The 18,568-nt window shown below is 53.1% G+C and overlaps 1 protein-coding gene across 2 annotated transcripts in view; it reads left to right on the top strand.

Annotated features, from left to right (window-relative positions):
• The first annotated feature begins 2,581 nt into the window (after positions 1-2,581).
• cfap299 (cilia and flagella associated protein 299) overlaps positions 2,582-18,568 on the top strand; it is a 988,831-nt gene continuing 972,844 nt past the window's right edge. For both annotated transcript variants that reach the window (XM_041199977.1, XM_041199987.1), the window contains exon 1: positions 2,582-2,692. In XM_041199977.1, coding sequence (XP_041055911.1) covers positions 2,582-2,692 — 111 coding nt within the window. The remainder of the gene's footprint in view (positions 2,693-18,568) is intronic.

Raw genomic sequence — 18,568 nt, forward strand, 5'->3', positions numbered from 1 at the left:
TTAAGTGAAGTTAAAAGGAGCAGAGAAAGGCTGCAGAACGCAGACTTAAAGCAAAATAGGCTTGTGAGAAGCCAGAAGATACAAGGAGACAGCCGAAGGTCTGTAACTCTTTACTATATGTGAAGCAGTGGTGTTTAGTTGGCATGGCTGAGCATTGGAGAGAGAGTGCGTGGAAGGCAAATATTGAATGCACGTGGCAATCCAGGGGAGAGGAGCATTAGAAGGAGAGTTCAAAACCCTGAAGGTGGACTCTTGTGGAAAGCATCTCAGAGAAAGCATAATTTGGGAGAAGAGTCGAAAGCAGGTTCTTTGAGAGAGGAGATTATAAACTCTCATGTGAAAGATGGAGTTCAGTGAGACTGGTTGGCTCACAGTGTGAGAAGCATTTGGGGGGAGTTGATGAGAGATCCATAGCATCTGTTTGGGGTGGCATTTGTCACTTCATTTCAGAGTGTGGTGTGCCTGACCACAGGTCTCCTATTGGTATACATGGGCTGTGTACTTATTGTGAACATTAGCATGTAAGATAGCTTTTGTAACTTGTGTTATCCTTACAAATCTGTACATATCTGTAAAGGTATTGTTGTGGGTGAAGAAGTATTATTTTCTTGTTCAATAAATGTTTTATTCTTTTGTTAAAAGTTCATCAACTGACTTCTGTCACTCTGTTCAGTAGCCACCCTTCACGTTTCTAAACAGAAAATAAAAGTTAGAATCTACCAAGCCGGGTTCCATGCAGCGATCTGACTTGTCCAGTAGAAACATCAGCTGGGATCATAAAAACAATGAAATTTGTCACAATGTGTTAAGCATTTTCAGACTTACATTTCCATAATTTTCCTTTGGTCTTGTTAAAATGTCTGTCTCTACCACATGCTGGCATTATAGTGTAAGGACTGTGCATTAAAATTACAGTGGTCGAAGGTTGAAAGACATGTCCACTAGAACAGGATGAGAGATATATACAATGTCGCTGTCCTGGAATAGGGAATGCCATTAAACACAGGATGGTGCCGGAAAGGAGTCCTGAACCAAGGGAGCTGCCTGACGTCAACATTTTAATTGGCTCCTGACCAGGTTTTATGTGAAAGCAGTGCAGCAGAACATCTCCTAGTCTGAAAGGACAAATACCTAAAACCTCTCTCTCCTGTGTGTGGAAGATACCAGTAATTCTACAATAATAGCTAGTTGGCTTTTTCACTTCATATCTCTAGAACCAGCTCTCTCTCTGAAAACCTCTGTCAAGAGGCAAAGGGGAAAATCACTGTTAGACATTGAAAGGCAGTGCTCAACCAGTGAACTAAATACTGAAAGTGCTGGAAGACCACCTCGTGTCATCAACAAGAACTGAAAGGAATTTGGAAGACATTAATCAAAATCAACTCATTGAATCCTGTCCTCTGGTATTGGTGCTATTGAACTGTTTTATTCTACCCTTAACATCCATGTTTTTGTGTGTTTTGTATGTGTGTGTATAGAGATTTAAGAAGGGGTAGAATTTAGGTTATGGAGTTAAAAATTAGTCGTTCATATTTCTTTCTTTTGTCACTGGTTATCAACAGTTTGTTCAATTAACAGTTATTTACTTATTAAGTTTACAAACCTATTGCTCGTATTCTGTTAACCTAAATTAAACAATTAGATAGAATTGGGACAATCTGGTGGTTTGGTCAAACTTTTCACATTGTCACAGCTTGGGGAAGAGTGATATTTCAATGCACTATCCCCAGTGAATCATGACAGTAGTTATTATAAGAACATAACAATGTTAAGTACTGATTTTGGAAGCACTGATGTAGGTTACATATCCCGGTCATTAGTGCTGAGCCATAAACACAATGGCCTTGCAGTCTATTTTTGCAGAACTCTCTTGTGGTCCACTGCCAAGATAGTCTTCCACTCCCCAGCTTTTCCTACCTTAACATTGTCTGAGATTCAGAGACCTGCCCCAGTCTCAGCCCATCTTTTTTATTCTAGGTGCTGTATTTTACAGTCAAGTATTGTATTTGCAATCACAGCTGCCCTCTTCAAGCTCAACCTACTTCTCAAACTACCAGCTAACAGATCTTCAGGCTGTGCTGGTGGGCACCAGATATTAATTGTATACAGATGATGGGCCTGGGTTGGGGGAGGGAAATTAAATAGACACAGACTGAAAATGTGGCTGTTGGTTTCAGAGATGCATTGTTGTGAGGTATAACTCTGAAGATAAATGCTTAAAGAGTTATTGAAATATTAGTTTTATGGTTCAACAACTGGCTTTCTGGGATATAACACTAGGTTCTGTAGCCTGTAGCATCACAGATTTGCAGCTCAGAAGCCATTCTGCCCATCAGGTCTTTGTTGCTCAAACAATTAAACATTAATCCACCGTCTCCTGCTCTCTCCCTATGCGACTTTGACCGGCCTCTGCTGCGCAAGTGCAACCAATGACCATTGAAAAGAAGTGGAGTAATAATCTTGCGGGTCTACCTGGCTGGATGATTTGTCCTGAGAGGAAGCACTGCTCGGACTGAAGCTCAGTGATTCCGCCTCCCCGGGACCGGAAGTGCTCGTTGCCGAGGAGACGGCGCTAAACAAGATGGAGGAAGAGCAAAGCGGCGCAGCGGTGGACAACATTGTCAATGAATTCGAGACATACGAGAGTTTTCTGGACTCGCAGATCACGTCCTTGGACCTGTACTACCTGGAGGTAAAAGTCGGGTGTGTCAGTTTGTGTGTGTCAGTTTGTGTGTGTCAGTGGGTGTGTGCCAGTGGGTGTGTGTGTGTGTGTGTGTCAGTGGGTGTGTGTGTCAGTGGAGGTATGTCTGTCAGTGGGGGTATGTGTGTCAGTGGGGGCGTGTGTGTGTGTGTGTGTGTGTGTGTGTGTCAGTGGGGGTGTGTATGTGTGTGTCAGTGGGGGTGTATGTGTGTCAGTGGGGGTGTGTGTCAGTGGGGGTGTGTGTCTGTGGTGTGTGTGCAGGTGTGTCAGTTTGTGCGTGTGTGTCAGTGGGTGTCTGTGTGTGTGTGTGTGTGTGTGTGTCAGTGGCTTTGTGTGTGTCAGTGGCTTTGTGTGTGTCAGTGGCTTTGTGTGTGTCAGTGGTGTGTGTGTGTGTCAGTGGTGTGTGTGTATGTCAGTGGGGGTGTGTGTCTGAGGTGTGCGTGTGTGTCTGTGGTGTGTGTGTGCGTGTGTGTCTGTGGTGTGCGTGCGTGTGTGTCTGTGGTGTGCGTGCGTGTGTGTCAGTCTGTGCATGCGTGTGTGTCAGTCTGTGCGTGCGTGTGTGTCAGTCTGTGCGCATGTGTGTGTCAGTCTGTGCGCATGTGTGTGTCAGTTTATGCGCATGTGTGTGTCAGTGGTGGGTGTGTGTCAGTGGTGGGTGTGTGTCAGTGGTGGGTGTGTGTCAGTGGGTGTGTTTGTCAGTGGGTGTGTGTGTGTGTGTGTCAGTGGGTGTGTGTGTGTCAGTGGGTGTGTGTGTGTCAGTGGGTGTGTGTGTGTCAGTGAGTGAGTGTGTGTCAGTGAGTGTGTGTCAGTGAGTGTGTGTCAGTGAGTGTGTGTCAGTGGGTGTGTGTCAGTGAGTGTGTGTGTGTGTGTCAGTGGGTGTGTGTCAGTGGGTGTGTGTGTGTGTGTCAGTGGGCGTGTGTGTGTGTGTCAGTGGGCGTGTGTGTATGTGTGTCAGTGGGTGTGTGTGTATGTGTGTCAGTGGGGGTGTGTGTGTGTGTCAGTGGGGGTGTGTGTGTGTGTCAGTGGGGGGGTGTGTGTGTGTGTCAGTGGGGGTGTGGGTGTGTGTGTGTCAGTGGGGGTGTGGGTGTGTGTGTCAGTGGGGGTGTGTGTCAGTGGGGGTGTGTGTCAGTAGGGGTGTGTGTCAGTAGGGGTGTGTGTCAGTGGGGGTGTGTGTCAGTGGGGGTGTGTGTGTGTGTGTGTCAGTGGGGGTGTGTGTGTGTGTGTGTCAGTGGGGGTGTGTGTGTGTGTGTCAGTGGGGGTGTGTGTGTGTGTGTCAGTGGTGTGTGTGTGTGTGTCAGTGGTGTGTGTGTGTGTGTCAGTGGTGTGTGTGTGTGTGTCAGTGGTGTGTGTGTGTGTCAGTGGTGTGTGTGTGTGTCAGTGGTGTGTGTGTCTGTGTGTCAGTTTGTGCGTGTTTGTCAGTTTGTTCGTGTGTGTGTGTCAGTGGCTGTGTGTGTGTGTGTGTGTGTGCGCCAGTGGCTTTGTGTGCGCCAGTGGTTTTGTGTGCGCCAGTGGCTTTGTGTGCGCCAGTGGCTTTGTGTGCGCGTGCCAGTGGTGTGTGTGTGTGTGCCAGTGGTGTGTGTGTGTGTGCCAGTGGTGTGTGTGTGTGTGCCAGTGGTGTGTGTGTGTGTGTCAGTGGTGTGTGTGTGTGTCAGTGGTGTGTGTGTCTGTGTGTCAGTTTGTGCGTGTGTGTGTGTCAGTGGGTGTGTGTGTGCCAGTGGCTGTGTGTGTGTCAGTGGGGGTGTGTGTCAGTGGTGTGTGCGTGCGTGTGTCAGTGGTGTGTGTGTGCGTGTGTGTCAGTGGTGTGTGCGTGCGTGTGTGTCTGTGGTGTGCGTGCGTGTGTGTCTGTGGTGTGCGTGCGTGTGTGTCTGTGGTGTGCATGCGTGTGTGTCAGTCTGTGCGTGTGTGTGTCAGTCTGTGCGTGTGTGTCAGTTTGTGTGCATGTGTGTGTGCATGTGTGTGTGTCAGTGGGTGTGTGTCAGTGGGTGTGTGTCAGTGGGTGTGTGTCAGTGGTGTGTGTGTGTGTCAGTGGTGTGTGTGTGTGTCAGTGGTGTGTGTGTGTGTCAGTGGTGTGTGTGTGTCAGTGGTGTGTGTGTGTCAGTGGTGTGTGTGTGTCAGTGGTGTGTGTGTGTGTGTGTGTCAGTTTGTGTGTGTGTGTGTCAGTTTGTGTGTGTGTGTGTCAGTTTGTGCGCGTGTGTGTGTCAGTTTGTGCGCGTGTGTGTGTCAGTTTGTGCGCGTGTTTGTGTCAGTTTGTGCATGTGTGTGTCAGTGGGTGTGCGTGTGTGTCAGTGGGTGTGTGTCTGTGGTGTGCGTGTGTGTGTGTCAGTTTGTGCCTGTGTGTGTGTCAGTTTATGCGCATGTGTGTGTCAGTGGTGGGTGTGTGTCAGTGGTGGGTGTGTGTCAGTGGGTGTGTTTGTCAGTGGGTGTGTGTGTGTGTGTCAGTGGGTGTGTGTGTGTGTGTGTGTGTGTCAGTGAGAGTGTGTGTGTGTCAGTGGGTGTGTGTCAGTGGGTGTGTGTCAGTGGGTGTGTGTGTGTGTCAGTGGGTGTGTGCGTGTGTCAGTCTGTGCGTGCGTGTGTGTCAGTCTGTGCGTGCGTGTGTGTCAGTCTGTGCGTGCGTGTGTGTCAGTCTGTGCGCATGTGTGTGTCAGTCTGTGCGCATGTGTGTGTCAGTCTGTGCGCATGTGTGTGTCAGTCTGTGCGCATGTGTGTGTCAGTTTATGCGCATGTGTGTGTCAGTGGTGGGTGTGTGTCAGTGGTGGGTGTGTGTCAGTGGTGGGTGTGTGTCAGTGGGTGTGTTTGTCAGTGGGTGTGTGTGTGTGTGTCAGTGGGTGTGTGTCAGTGGGTGTGTGTCAGTGGGTGTGTGTCAGTGGGTGTGTGTCAGTGGGTGTGTGTCAGTGGGTGTGTGTCAGTGGGTGTGTGTCAGTGTCAGTGGGTGTGTGTCAGTGGGTGTGTGTGTGTGTGTAAGTGGGTGTGTGTGTGTGTGTAAGTGGGTGTGTGTGTGTGTAAGTGGGTGTGTGTGTGTGTCAGTGGGTGTGTGTGTGTGTCAGTGGGTGTGTGTGTGTGTGTGTGTCAGTGGGTGTGTGTGTGTGTGTGTGTCAGTGGGTGTGTGTGTGTATGTGTGTCAGTGGGTGTGTGTGTATGTGTGTCAGTGGGTGTGTGTGTATGTGTGTCAGTGGGGGTGTGTGTGTGTGTCAGTGGGGGTGTGTGTGTGTGTGTCAGTGGGGGTGTGTGTGTGTGTGTGTCAGTGGGGGTGTGTGTCAGTGGGGGTGTGTGTGTGTGTGTCAGTGGGTGTGTGTGTGTGTGTGTCAGTGGTGTGGGTGTGTGTCAGTGGTGTGGGTGTGTGTCAGTGGTGTGTGTGTGTGTCAGTGGTGTGTGTGTCTGTGTGTCAGTTTGTGCGTGTTTGTCAGTTTGTTCGTGTGTGTGTGTCAGTGGCTGTGTGTGTGTGTGTGTGCGCCAGTGGCTTTGTGTGCGCCAGTGGCTTTGTGTGCGCCAGTGGTGTGTGTGTGCGCCAGTGGTGTGTGTGTGCGCCAGTGGTGTGTGTGTGCGCCAGTGGTGTGTGTGTGCGCCAGTGGTGTGTGTGTGCGCCAGTGGTGTGTGTGTGCGCCAGTGGTGTGTGTGTGCGCCAGTGGTGTGTGTGTGTGTCAGTGGTGTGTGTGTCTGTGTGTCAGTTTGTGTCTGTGTGTCAGTTTGTGTCTGTGTGTCAGTTTGTGCGTGTGTGTCAGTTTGTGCGTGTGTGTCAGTTTGTGCGTGTGTGTGTGTCAGTGGGTGTGTGTGTGCCAGTGGCTGTGTGTGTGTCAGTGGGGGTGTGTGTCAGTGGTGTGTGCGTGCGTGTGTGTCAGTGGTGTGTGCGTGCGTGTGTGTCAGTGGTGTGTGTGTGCGTGTGTGTCAGTGGTGTGTGTGTGCGTGTGTGTCTGTGGTGTGCGTGCGTGTGTGTCTGTGGTGTGCGTGCGTGTGTGTCTGTGGTGTGCGTGCGTGTGTGTCTGTGGTGTGCGTGCGTGTGTGTCTGTGGTGTGCATGCGTGTGTGTCAGTCTGTGCGTGTGTGTGTCAGTCTGTGCGTGTGTGTGTGTCAGTCTGTGCGTGTGTGTGTGTCAGTCTGTGCGTGTGTGTGTCAGTCTGTGCGTGTGTGTGTCAGTCTGTGCGTGTGTGTGTGTCAGTCTGTGCGTGTGTGTGTGTCAGTCTGTGCGTGTGTGTGTGTCAGTCTGTGCGTGTGTGTGTGTCAGTTTGTGTGTGCATGTGTGTGTGTCAGTTTGTGTGTGCATGTGTGTGTGTCAGTTTGTGTGTGCATGTGTGTGTGTCAGTTTGTGTCAGTGGGTGTGTGTCAGTGGGTGTGTGTCAGTGGGTGTGTGTCAGTGGGTGTGTGTCAGTGGGTATGTGTCAGTGGTGTGTGTCAGTGGTGTGTGTGTGTGTAAGTGGTGTGTGCGTGTGTGTGTGTCAGTTTGTGCGTGTGTGTGTCAGTTTGTGCGTGTGTGTGTGTCAGTTTGTGCATGTGTGTGTGTCAGTTTGTGCGTGTGTGTGTGTCAGTTTGTGCGTGTGTGTGTGTCAGTTTGTGCGTGTGTGTGTGCCAGTGGCTGTGTGTGTGTCAGTGGGGGTGTGTGTCAGTGGTGTGTGCGTGCGTGTGTGTCAGTGGTGTGTGCGTGCGTGTGTGTCAGTGGTGTGTGCGTGCGTGTGTGTCTGTGGTGTGCGTGCGTGTGTGTCTGTGGTGTGCGTGCGTGTGTCAGTCTGTGCGTGTGTGTGTGTCAGTCTGTGCGTGTGTGTGTGTCAGTCTGTGCGTGCGTGTGTGTCAGTCTGTGCGTGTGTGTGTCAGTCTGTGCGTGTGTGTGTCAGTCTGTGCGTGTGTGTGTCAGTCTGTGCGTGTGTGTGTCAGTCTGTGCGTGTGTGTGTCAGTTTGTGTGCATGTGTGTGTGTCAGTGGGTGTGTGTCAGTGGGTGTGTGCCAGTGGGTGTGTGCCAGTGGGTGTGTGCCAGTGGGTGTGTGCCAGTGGTGTGTGTGTGTGTCAGTGGTGTGTGTGTGTGTCAGTGGTGTGTGTGTGTGTCAGTGGTGTGTGTGTGTGTGTGTCAGTTTGTGCGTGTGTGTGTCAGTTTGTGCGTGTGTGTGTCAGTTTGTGCGTGTGTGTGTCAGTTTGTGTGCGTGTGTGTGTCAGTTTGTGTGCGTGTGTGTGTCAGTTTGTGTGCGTGTGTGTGTCAGTTTGTGTGCGTGTGTGTGTCAGTTTGTGCGCGTGTGTGTCAGTTTGTGCGCGTGTGTGTCAGTTTGTGCGTGTGTGTGTGTCATTGTGTGCGTGTGTGTGTGTCAGTGGGTGTGTGTCTGTGGTGTGCGTGTGTGTGTGTCAGTTTGTGCGTGTGTGTGTGTCAGTTTATGCGCATGTGTGTGTCAGTGGTGGGTGTGTGTCAGTGGTGGGTGTGTGTAAGTGGTGGGTGTGTGTCAGTGGTGGGTGTGTGTCAGTGGGTGTGTGTGTCAGTGGGTGTGTGTGTCAGTGGGTGTGTTTGTCAGTGGGTGTGTTTGTCAGTGGGTGTGTTTGTCAGTGGGTGTGTTTGTCAGTGGGTGTGTTTGTCAGTGGGTGTGTTTGTCAGTGGGTGTGTTTGTCAGTGGGTGTGTTTGTCAGTGGGTGTGTTTGTGTGTGTGTCAGTGGGTGTGTGTGTGTGTGTCAGTGGGTGTGTGTGTGTGTGTCAGTGGGTGTGTGTGTGTGTGTCAGTGGGTGTGTGTGCGTGTGTGTCAGTCTGTGCGTGCGTGTGTGTCAGTCTGTGCGTGCGTGTGTGTCAGTCTGTGCGTGCGTGTGTGTCAGTCTGGGCGCGCGTGTGTGTCAGTCTGGGCGCGCGTGTGTGTCAGTCTGGGCGCATGTGTGTGTCAGTCTGTGCACATGTGTGTGTCAGTTTATGCGCATGTGTGTGTCAGTGGTGGGTGTGTGTCAGTGGTGGGTGTGTGTCAGTGGTGGGTGTGTGTCAGTGGTGGGTGTGTGTCAGTGGTGGGTGTGTGTCAGTGGGTGTGTTTGTCAGTGGGTGTGTTTGTCAGTGGGTGTGTTTGTCAGTGGGTGTGTTTGTCAGTGGGTGTGTGTGTCAGTGGGTGTGTGTGTCTGTGTGTGTGTGTGTGTGTCAGTGAGTGTGTGTGTGTGTCAGTGGGTGTGTGTCAGTGGGTGTGTGTGTGTGTGTCAGTGGGTGTGTGTGTGTGTGTCAGTGGGAAGTGTGTGTGTGTGTGTCAGTGGGAAGTGTGTGTGTGTGTGTCAGTGGGTGTGTGTGTATGTGTGTCAGTGGGGGTGTGTGTCAGTGGGGGTGTGTGTCAGTGGGGGTGTGTGTCAGTGGGGGTGTGTGTCAGTGGGGGTGTGTGTCAGTGGGGGTGTGTGTCAGTGGGGGTGTGTGTCAGTGGGGGTGTGTGTGTGTGTGTGTCAGTGGGGGTGTGTGTGTGTGTGTCAGTGGTGTGTGTGTCTGTGTGTCAGTTTGTGCGTGTTTGTCAGTTTGTTCGTGTGTGTGTGTCAGTGGCTGTGTGTGTGTGTGTGTGCGCCAGTGGCTTTGTGTGCGCCAGTGGCTTTGTGTGCGAGAGTGGCTTTGTGTGCGAGAGTGGCTTTGTGTGCGCCAGTGGCTTTGTGTGCGCCAGTGGCTTTGTGTGCGCCAGTGGCTTTGTGTGCGCCAGTGGCTTTGTGTGCGTCAGTGGTGTGTGTGTGTGTCAGTGGTGTGTGTGTGTGTCAGTGGTGTGTGTGTGTGTCAGTGGCTGTGTGTGTGTGTGTGTGTGCGCCAGTGGCTTTGTGTGCGCCAGTGGCTTTGTGTGCGAGAGTGGCTTTGTGTGCGAGAGTGGCTTTGTGTGCGCCAGTGGCTTTGTGTGCGCCAGTGGCTTTGTGTGCGCCAGTGGCTTTGTGTGCGTCAGTGGTGTGTGTGTGTGTCAGTGGTGTGTGTGTGTGTCAGTGGTGTGTGTGTGTGTCAGTGGTGTGTGTGTGTGTGTGTCAGTTTGTGCATGTGTGTCAGTTTGTGCGTGTGTGTGTGCCAGTGGCTGTGTGTGTGTCAGTGGGGGTGTGTGTCTGTGGTGTGTGCGTGCGTGTGTGTCTGTGGTGTGTGCGTGCGTGTGTGTCTGTGGTGTGTGCGTGCGTGTGTGTCTGTGGTGTGTGCGTGCGTGTGTGTCTGTGGTGTGTGCGTGCGTGTGTGTCTGTGGTGTGTGCGTGCGTGTGTGTCTGTGGTGTGTGCGTGCGTGTGTGTCTGTGGTGTGTGCGTGCGTGTGTGTCTGTGGTGTGTGCATGCGTGTGTGTCTGTGGTGTGTGCATGCGTGTGTGTCTGTGGTGTGTGCGTGTGTGTCTGTGGTGTGTGCGTGTGTGTGTGTCAGTCTGTGCGTGTGTGTGTCAGTCTGTGCGTGTGTGTGTCAGTCTGTGCGTGTGTGTGTCAGTCTGTGCGTGTGTGTGTCAGTCTGTGCGTGTGTGTGTCAGTTTGTGCGTGTGTGTGTCAGTTTGTGCGTGTGTGTGTCAGTCTGTGCGTGTGTGTGTGTCAGTCTGTGCGTGTGTGTGTGTCAGTCTGTGCGTGTGTGTGTGTCAGTCTGTGCGTGTGTGTGTGTCAGTCTGTGCGTGTGTGTGTGTCAGTTTGTGTGCATGTGTGTGTGTCAGTTTGTGTGTGCATGTGTGTGTGTCAGTTTGTGTCAGTGGGTGTGTGTCAGTGGGTGTGTGTCAGTGGGTGTGTGTCAGTGGGTGTGTGTCAGTGGGTGTGTGTCAGTGGTGTGTGTGTGTGTCAGTGGTGTGTGTGTGTGTCAGTGGTGTGTGTGTGTGTCAGTGGTGTGTGCGTGTGTGTGTGTCAGTGGTGTGTGCGTGTGTGTGTGTCAGTTTGTGCGTGTGTGTCAGTTTGTGCGTGTGTGTGTCAGTTTGTGCGTGTGTGTGTCAGTTTGTGCGTGTGTGTGTCAGTTTGTGTGTGTGTGTGTGTCAGTTTGTGCGTGTGTGTGTGCCAGTGGCTGTGTGTGTGTCAGTGGGGGTGTGTGTCAGTGGTGTGTGCGTGCGTGTGTGTCTGTGGTGTGCGTGCGTGTGTGTCTGTGGTGTGCGTGCGTGTGTGTCAGTCTGTGCATGTGTGTGTCAGTCTGTGCGTGTGTGTGTCAGTCTGTGCGTGTGTGTGTCAGTTTGTGTGCATGTGTGTGTGTCAGTGGGTGTGTGTCAGTGGGTGTGTGTCAGTGGGTGTGTGTCAGTGGGTGTGTGTCAGTGGTGTGTGTGTGTGTCAGTGGTGTGTGTGTGTGTCAGTGGTGTGTGTGTGTGTCAGTGGTGTGTGTGTGTCAGTGGTGTGTGTGTGTCAGTGGTGTGTGTGTGTGTGTGTGTCAGTTTGTACGGGTGTGTGTCAGTTTGTGCGGGTGTGTGTCAGTTTGTGCGTGTGTGTGTCAGTTTGTGCGTGTGTGTGTCAGTTTGTGCGTGTGTGTGTCAGTTTGTGTGCGTGTGTGTGTCAGTTTGTGTGCGTGTGTGTGTCAGTTTGTGTGCGTGTGTGTCAGTTTGTGTGCGTGTGTGTCAGTTTGTGTGCGTGTGTGTCAGTTTGTGTGCGTGTGTGTCAGTTTGTGTGCGTGTGTGTCAGTTTGTGTGCGTGTGTGTCAGTTTGTGCGCGTGTGTGTCAGTTTGTGCGTGTGTGTCAGTTTGTGCGTGTGTGTCAGTTTGTGCGTGTGTGTGTCAGTTTGTGCGTGTGTGTGTCAGTTTGTGCGTGTGTGTGTCAGTTTGTGCGTGTGTGTGTCAGTTTGTGCGTGTGTGTGTCATTGTGTGCGTGTGTGTGTGTCAGTGGGTGTGTGTCTGTGGTGTGCGTGTGTGTGTGTCAGTTTGTGCGTGTGTGTGTGTCAGTGGTGGGTGTGTGTCAGTGGTGGGTGTGTGTCAGTGGGTGTGTTTGTCAGTGGGTGTGTGTGTGTGTGTGTGTCAGTGGGTGTGCGTGTGTGTGTGTCAGTGGGTGTGCGTGCGTGTGTGTCAGTCTGTGCGTGCGTGTGTGTCAGTCTGTGCGCGCGTGTGTGTCAGTCTGTGCGCGCGTGTGTGTCAGTCTGTGCGCGCGTGTGTGTCAGTCTGTGCGCGCGTGTGTGTCAGTCTGTGCACATGTGTGTGTCAGTTTATGCGCATGTGTGTGTCAGTGGTGGGTGTGTGTCAGTGGTGGGTGTGTTTGTCAGTGGGTGTGTTTGTCAGTGGGTGTGTGTGTGTGTGTCAGTGGGTGTGTGTCAGTGTGTGTGTGTGTGTGTGTGTGTGTCAGTGAGTGTGTGTGTGTGTCAGTGGGTGTGTGTCAGTGGGTGTGTGTGTGTGTGTCAGTGGGTGTGTGTGTGTGTGTCAGTGGGAAGTGTGTGTGTGTGTCAGTGGGAAGTGTGTGTGTGTGTCAGTGGGAAGTATGTGTGTGTGTCAGTGGGAAGTGTGTGTGTGTGTCAGTGGGAAGTGTGTGTGTGTGTCAGTGGGAAGTGTGTGTGTGTGTCAGTTTGTGCGTGTTTGTCAGTTTGTTCGTGTGTGTGTGTCAGTGGCTGTGTGTGTGTGTGTGTGTGCGCCAGTGGCTTTGTGTGCGCCAGTGGCTTTGTGTGCGCCAGTGGCTTTGTGTGCGCCAGTGGTGTGTGTGTGTGTCAGTGGTGTGTGTGTGTGTCAGTGGGGGTGTGTGTGTGTCAGTGGGGGTGTGTGTCAGTGGGGGTGTGTGTCAGTGGGGGTGTGTGTTTGTGTGTCAGTGGTGTGTGTGTCTGTGTGTCAGTTTGTGCGTGTTTGTCAGTTTGTTCGTGTGTGTGTGTCAGTGGCTGTGTGTGTGTGTGTGTGTGCGCCAGTGGCTTTGTGTGCGCCAGTGGCTTTGTGTGCGCCAGTGGCTTTGTGTGCGCCAGTGGTGTGTGTGTGTGTCAGTGGTGTGTGTGTGTGTCAGTGGTGTGTGTGTGTGTCAGTGGTGTGTGTGTGTGTGTGTCAGTTTGTGCATGTGTGTCAGTTTGTGCGTGTGTGTGTGCCAGTGGCTGTGTGTGTGTCAGTGGGGGTGTGTGTCTGTGGTGTGTGCGTGCGTGTGTGTCTGTGGTGTGTGCGTGCGTGTGTGTCTGTGGTGTGTGCGTGCGTGTGTGTCTGTGGTGTGTGCGTGCGTGTGTGTCTGTGGTGTGTGCGTGCGTGTGTGTCTGTGGTGTGTGCGTGCGTGTGTGTCTGTGGTGTGTGCGTGCGTGTGTGTCTGTGGTGTGTGCGTGCGTGTGTGTCTGTGGTGTGTGCGTGCGTGTGTGTCTGTGGTGTGTGCGTGCGTGTGTGTCTGTGGTGTGTGCGTGTGTGTGTCAGTCTGTGCGTGTGTGTGTCAGTCTGTGCGTGTGTGTGTCAGTCTGTGCGTGTGTGTCAGTCTGTGCGTGTGTGTCAGTCTGTGCGTGTGTGTGTCAGTCTGTGCGTGTGTGTGTCAGTCTGCGCGTGTGTGTGTCAGTCTGCGCGTGTGTGTGTCAGTTTGCGTGGGTGTGTGTCAGTGGGCGTGTGTGTGTCAGTGGGCGTGTGTGTGTCAGTGGGCGTGTGTGTGTCAGTGGTGTGTGTGTGTCAGTGGTGTGTGCGTGTGTGTGTCAGATCGTGTGTGTGTATCAGTTTGTGCGTGTGTGTCAGTTTGTGTGCGTGTGTGTCAGTTTGTGCGTGTGTGTGTCAGTTTGTGCGTGTGTGTGTCAGTTTGTGCGTGTGTGTGTCAGTTTGTGCGTGTGTGTGTGTCATTGTGTGCGTGTGTGTGTGTCAGTGGGTGTGTGTCTGTGGTGTGCGTGTGTGTGTGTCAGTTTGTGCGTGTGTGTGTGTCAGTTTATGCGCATGTGTGTGTCAGTGGTGGGTGTGTGTCAGTGGTGGGTGTGTCAGTGGTGGGTGTGTGTCAGTGGTGGGTGTGTGTCAGTGGGTGTGTGTGTCAGTGGGTGTGTGTGTCAGTGGGTGTGTGTGTCAGTGGGTGTGTGTGTCAGTGGGTGTGTGTGTCAGTGGGTGTGTGTGTCAGTGGGTGTGTGTGTCAGTGGGTGTGTGTGTCAGTGGGTGTGTGTGTCAGTGGGTGTGTTTGTCAGTGGGTGTGTTTGTCAGTGGGTGTGTTTGTCAGTGGGTGTGTTTGTCAGTGGGTGTGTTTGTCAGTGGGTGTGTTTGTCAGTGGGTGTGTGTGTGTGTGTGTGTCAGTGGGTGTGTGTGTGTGTGTGTCAGTGTGTGTGTGTGTGTGTCAGTGGGTGTGTGTGTGTGTCAGTGGGTGTGTGTGTGTGTGTGTCAGTCTGTGCGTGCGTGTGTGTCAGTCTGTGCGTGCGTGTGTGTCAGTCTGTGCGTGCGTGTGTGTCAGTCTGTGCGTGCGTGTGTGTCAGTCTGTGCGCGCGTGTGTGTCAGTCTGTGCGCGCGTGTGTGTCAGTCTGTGCACATGTGTGTGTCAGTTTATGCGCATGTGTGTGTCAGTGGTGGGTGTGTGTCAGTGGTGGGTGTGTGTCAGTGGTGGGTGTGTGTCAGTGGTGGGTGTGTGTCAGTGGTGGGTGTGTGTCAGTGGTGGGTGTGTGTCAGTGGTGGGTGTGTGTCAGTGGGTGTGTTTGTCAGTGGGTGTGTGTGTGTGTGTCAGTGGGTGTGTGTCAGTGTGTGTCTGTGTGTGTGTGTGTGTGTGTCAGTGAGTGTGTGTGTGTGTCAGTGGGTGTGTGTCAGTGGGTGTGTGTGTGTGTGTCAGTGGGTGTGTGTGTGTGTGTCAGTGGGTGTGTGTGTGTGTGTCAGTGGGAAGTGTGTGTGTGTGTCAGTGGGAAGTGTGTGTGTGTGTCAGTGGGAAGTGTGTGTGTGTGTCAGTGGGTGTGTGTGTATGTGTGTCAGTGGGGGTGTGTGTGTGTGTCAGTGGGGGTGTGTGTGTGTGTCAGTGGGGGTGTGTGTCAGTGGGGGTGTGTGTCAGTGGGGGTGTGTGTCAGTGGGGGTGTGTGTCAGTGGGGGTGTGTGTGTGTGTGTCAGTGGTGTGTGTGTCTGTGTGTCAGTTTGTGCGTGTTTGTCAGTTTGTTCGTGTGCGTGTGTCAGTGGCTGTGTGTGTGTGTGTGTGCGCCAGTGGCTTTGTGTGCGCCAGTGGCTTTGTGTGCGCCAGTGGCTTTGTGTGCGCCAGTGGTGTGTGTGTGTGTCAGTGGTGTGTGTGTGTGTCAGTGGTGTGTGTGTGTGTGTGTCAGTTTGTGCATGTGTGTCAGTTTGTGCGTGTGTGTGTGCCAGTGGCTGTGTGTGTGTCAGTGGGGGTGTGTGTCTGTGGTGTGTGCGTGCGTGTGTGTCTGTGGTGTGTGCGTGCGTGTGTGTCTGTGGTGTGTGCGTGCGTGTGTGTCTGTGGTGTGTGCGTGCGTGTGTGTCTGTGGTGTGTGCGTGCGTGTGTGTCTGTGGTGTGTGCGTGCGTGTGTGTCTGTGGTGTGTGCGTGCGTGTGTGTCTGTGGTGTGTGCGTGCGTGTGTGTCTGTGGTGTGTGCGTGCGTGTGTGTCTGGTGTGTGCGTGCGTGTGTGTCTGTGGTGTGTGCATGCGTGTGTGTCTGTGGTGTGTGCATGCGTGTGTGTCAGTCTGTGCGTGTGTGTGTCAGTCTGTGCGTGTGTGTGTCAGTCTGTGCGTGTGTGTCAGTCTGTGCGTGTGTGTGTCAGTCTGTGCGTGTGTGTGTCAGTTTGTGCATGTGTGTGTCAGTCTGTGCGTGTGTGTGTGTCAGTCTGTGCGTGTGTGTGTGTCAGTTTGTGTGCATGTGTGTGTGTCAGTTTGTGTGTGCATGTGTGTGTGTCAGTTTGTGTCAGTGGGTGTGTGTCAGTGGGTGTGTGTCAGTGGGTGTGTGTCAGTGGGTGTGTGTCAGTGGTGTGTGTGTGTGTCAGTGGTGTGTGTGTGTGTCAGTGGTGTGTGTGTGTGTCAGTGGTGTGTGCGTGTGTGTGTGTCAGTTTGTGCGTGTGTGTGTGTCAGTTTGTGTGTGTGTGTGTCAGTTTGTGCGTGTGTGTGTCAGTTTGTGCGTGTGTGTGTGTCAGTTTGTGCGTGTGTGTGTGCCAGTGGCTGTGTGTGTGTCAGTGGGGGTGTGTGTCAGTGGTGTGTGCGTGCGTGTGTGTCTGTGGTGTGTGTGTGTGTCTGTGGTGTGCGTGCGTGTGTGTCAGTCTGTGCGTGCGTGTGTGTCAGTCTGTGCGTGTGTGTGTCAGTCTGTGCGTGTGTGTGTCAGTTTGTGTGCATGTGTGTGTGTCAGTGGGTGTGTGTCAGTGGGTGTGTGTCAGTGGGTGTGTGTCAGTGGGTGTGTGTCAGTGGGTGTGTGTCAGTGGGTGTGTGTCAGTGGGTGTGTGTCAGTGGTGTGTGTGTGTGTCAGTGGTGTGTGTGTGTGTCAGTGGTGTGTGTGTGTGTCAGTGGTGTGTGTGTGTGTCAGTGGTGTGTGTGTGTGTCAGTGGTGTGTGTGTGTGTGTGTCAGTTTGTGCGTGTGTGTGTCAGTTTGTGCATGTGTGTGTCAGTTTGTGTGCGTGTGTGTGTCAGTTTGTGTGCGTGTGTGTGTCAGTTTGTGTGCGTGTGTGTGTCAGTTTGTGTGCGTGTGTGTCAGTTTGTGTGCGTGTGTGTCAGTTTGTGCGTGTGTGTGTCAGTTTGTGCGTGTGTGTGTCAGTTTGTGCGTGTGTGTGTGTCATTGTGTGCGTGTGTGTGTGTCAGTGGGTGTGTGTCTGTGGTGTGCGTGTGTGTGTGTCAGTTTGTGCGTGTGTGTGTGTCAGTTTATGCGCATGTGTGTGTCAGTGGTGGGTGTGTGTCAGTGGTGGGTGTGTGTCAGTGGTGGGTGTGTCAGTGGTGGGTGTTTGTCAGTGGGTGTGTTTGTCAGTGGGTGTGTTTGTCAGTGGGTGTGTGTGTGTGTGTGTCAGTGGGTGTGTGTCAGTGGGTGTGTGTGTGTGTGTGTGTCAGTGTGTGTGTGTGTGTGTCAGTGGGTGTGTGTGTGTGTCAGTGGGTGTGTGTGTGTGTCAGTGGGTGTGTGTGTGTGTCAGTGGGTGTGTGTGTGTGTGTGTCAGTCTGTGCGTGCGTGTGTGTCAGTCTGTGCGTGCGTGTGTGTCAGTCTGTGCGTGCGTGTGTGTCAGTCTGTGCGTGCGTGTGTGTCAGTCTGTGCGTGCATGTGTGTCAGTCTGTGCGCGCGTGTGTGTCAGTCTGTGCGCGCGTGTGTGTCAGTCTGTGCGCGCGTGTGTGTCAGTCTGTGCGCATGTGTGTGTCAGTCTGTGCGCATGTGTGTGTCAGTGGTGGGTGTGTGTCAGTGGTGGGTGTGTGTCAGTGGTGGGTGTGTGTCAGTGGTGGGTGTGTGTCAGTGGTGGGTGTGTGTCAGTGGGTGTGTTTGTCAGTGGGTGTGTGTGTGTGTGTCAGTGGGTGTGTGTCAGTGTGTGTCTGTGTGTGTGTGTGTGTGTGTGTCTGTGTGTGTGTGTCAGTGGGTGTGTGTCAGTGGGTGTGTGTGTGTGTGTCAGTGGGTGTGTGTGTGTGTGTCAGTGGGAAGTGTGTGTGTGTGTCAGTGGGAAGTGTGTGTGTGTGTCAGTGGGTGTGTGTGTATGTGTGTCAGTGGGGGTGTGTGTCAGTGGTGGGTGTGTGTCAGTGGTGGGTGTGTGTCAGTGGGGGTGTGTGTCAGTGGTGGGTGTGTGTCAGTGGTGGGTGTGTGTCAGTGGTGGGTGTGTGTCAGTGGTGGGTGTGTGTCAGTGGTGGGTGTGTGTCAGTGGGTGTGTTTGTCAGTGGGTGTGTGTGTCAGTGTGTGTGTGTGTGTGTGTCAGTGAGTGTGTGTGTGTGTCAGTGGGTGTGTGTCAGTGGGTGTGTGTGTGTGTGTCAGTGGGTGTGTGTGTGTGTGTGTCAGTGGGAAGTGTGTGTGTGTGTCAGTGGGAAGTGTGTGTGTGTGTCAGTGGGTGTGTGTGTATGTGTGTCAGTGGGTGTGTGTGTATGTGTGTCAGTGGGGGTGTATGTGTGTCAGTGGGGGTGTGTGTGTGTCAGTGGGGGTGTGTGTGTGTGTCAGTGGGGGTGTGTGTCAGTGGGGGTGTGTGTCAGTGGGGGTGTGTGTCAGTGGGGGTGTGTCAGTGGGGGTGTGTGTGTGTGTGTCAGTGGTGTGTGTGTCTGTGTGTCAGTTTGTGCGTGTTTGTCGGTTTGTTCGTGTGTGTGTGTCAGTGGCTGTGTGTGTGTGTGTGTGCGCCAGTGGCTTTGTGTGCGAGAGTGGCTTTGTGTGCGCCAGTGGCTTTGTGTGCGCCAGTGACTTTGTGTGTGTCAGTGGTGTGTGTGTGTGTCAGTGGTGTGTGTGTGTGTCAGTGGTGTGTGTGTGTGTCAGTGGTGTGTGTGTGTGTGTGTCAGTTTGTGCATGTGTTTCAGTTTGTGCGTGTGTGTGTGCCAGTGGCTGTGTGTGTGTCAGTGGGGGTGTGTGTCTGTGGTGTGTGCGTGTGTGTCTGTGGTGTGTGCGTGCGTGTGTGTCTGTGGTGTGTGCGTGCGTGTGTGTCTGTGGTGTGTGCGTGCGTGTGTGTCTGTGGTGTGTGCGTGCGTGTGTGTCTGTGGTGTGTGCGTGCGTGTGTGTCTGTGGTGTGTGCGTGCGTGTGTGTCTGTGGTGTGTGCGTGCGTGTGTGTCTGTGGTGTGTGCGTGTGTGTGTCAGTCTGTGCGTGTGTGTGTCAGTCTGTGCGTGTGTGTGTCAGTCTGTGCGTGTGTGTGTCAGTCTGTGCGTGTGTGTGTCAGTCTGTGCGTGTGTGTCAGTCTGTGCGTGTGTGTCAGTCTGTGCGTGTGTGTGTCAGTCTGTGCGTGTGTGTGTCAGTCTGTGCGTGTGTGTGTCAGTCTGTGCGTGTGTGTGTCAGTTTGTGCGTGTGTGTGTCAGTTTGTGCGTGTGTGTGTGTCAGTCTGTGCGTGTGTGTGTGTCAGTCTGTGCGTGTGTGTGTGTCAGTTTGTGTGCATGTGTGTGTGTCAGTTTGTGTGTGCATGTGTGTGTGTCAGTTTGTGTCAGTGGGTGTGTGTCAGTGGGTGTGTGTCAGTGGGTGTGTGTCAGTGGGTGTGTGTCAGTGGGTGTGTGTCAGTGGGTGT

The sequence above is a fragment of the Carcharodon carcharias genome, chromosome 1 (genome assembly GCF_017639515.1).
Source record: "Carcharodon carcharias isolate sCarCar2 chromosome 1, sCarCar2.pri, whole genome shotgun sequence".
In the NCBI taxonomy this organism is placed as follows: Eukaryota; Metazoa; Chordata; class Chondrichthyes; order Lamniformes; family Lamnidae; genus Carcharodon; species Carcharodon carcharias.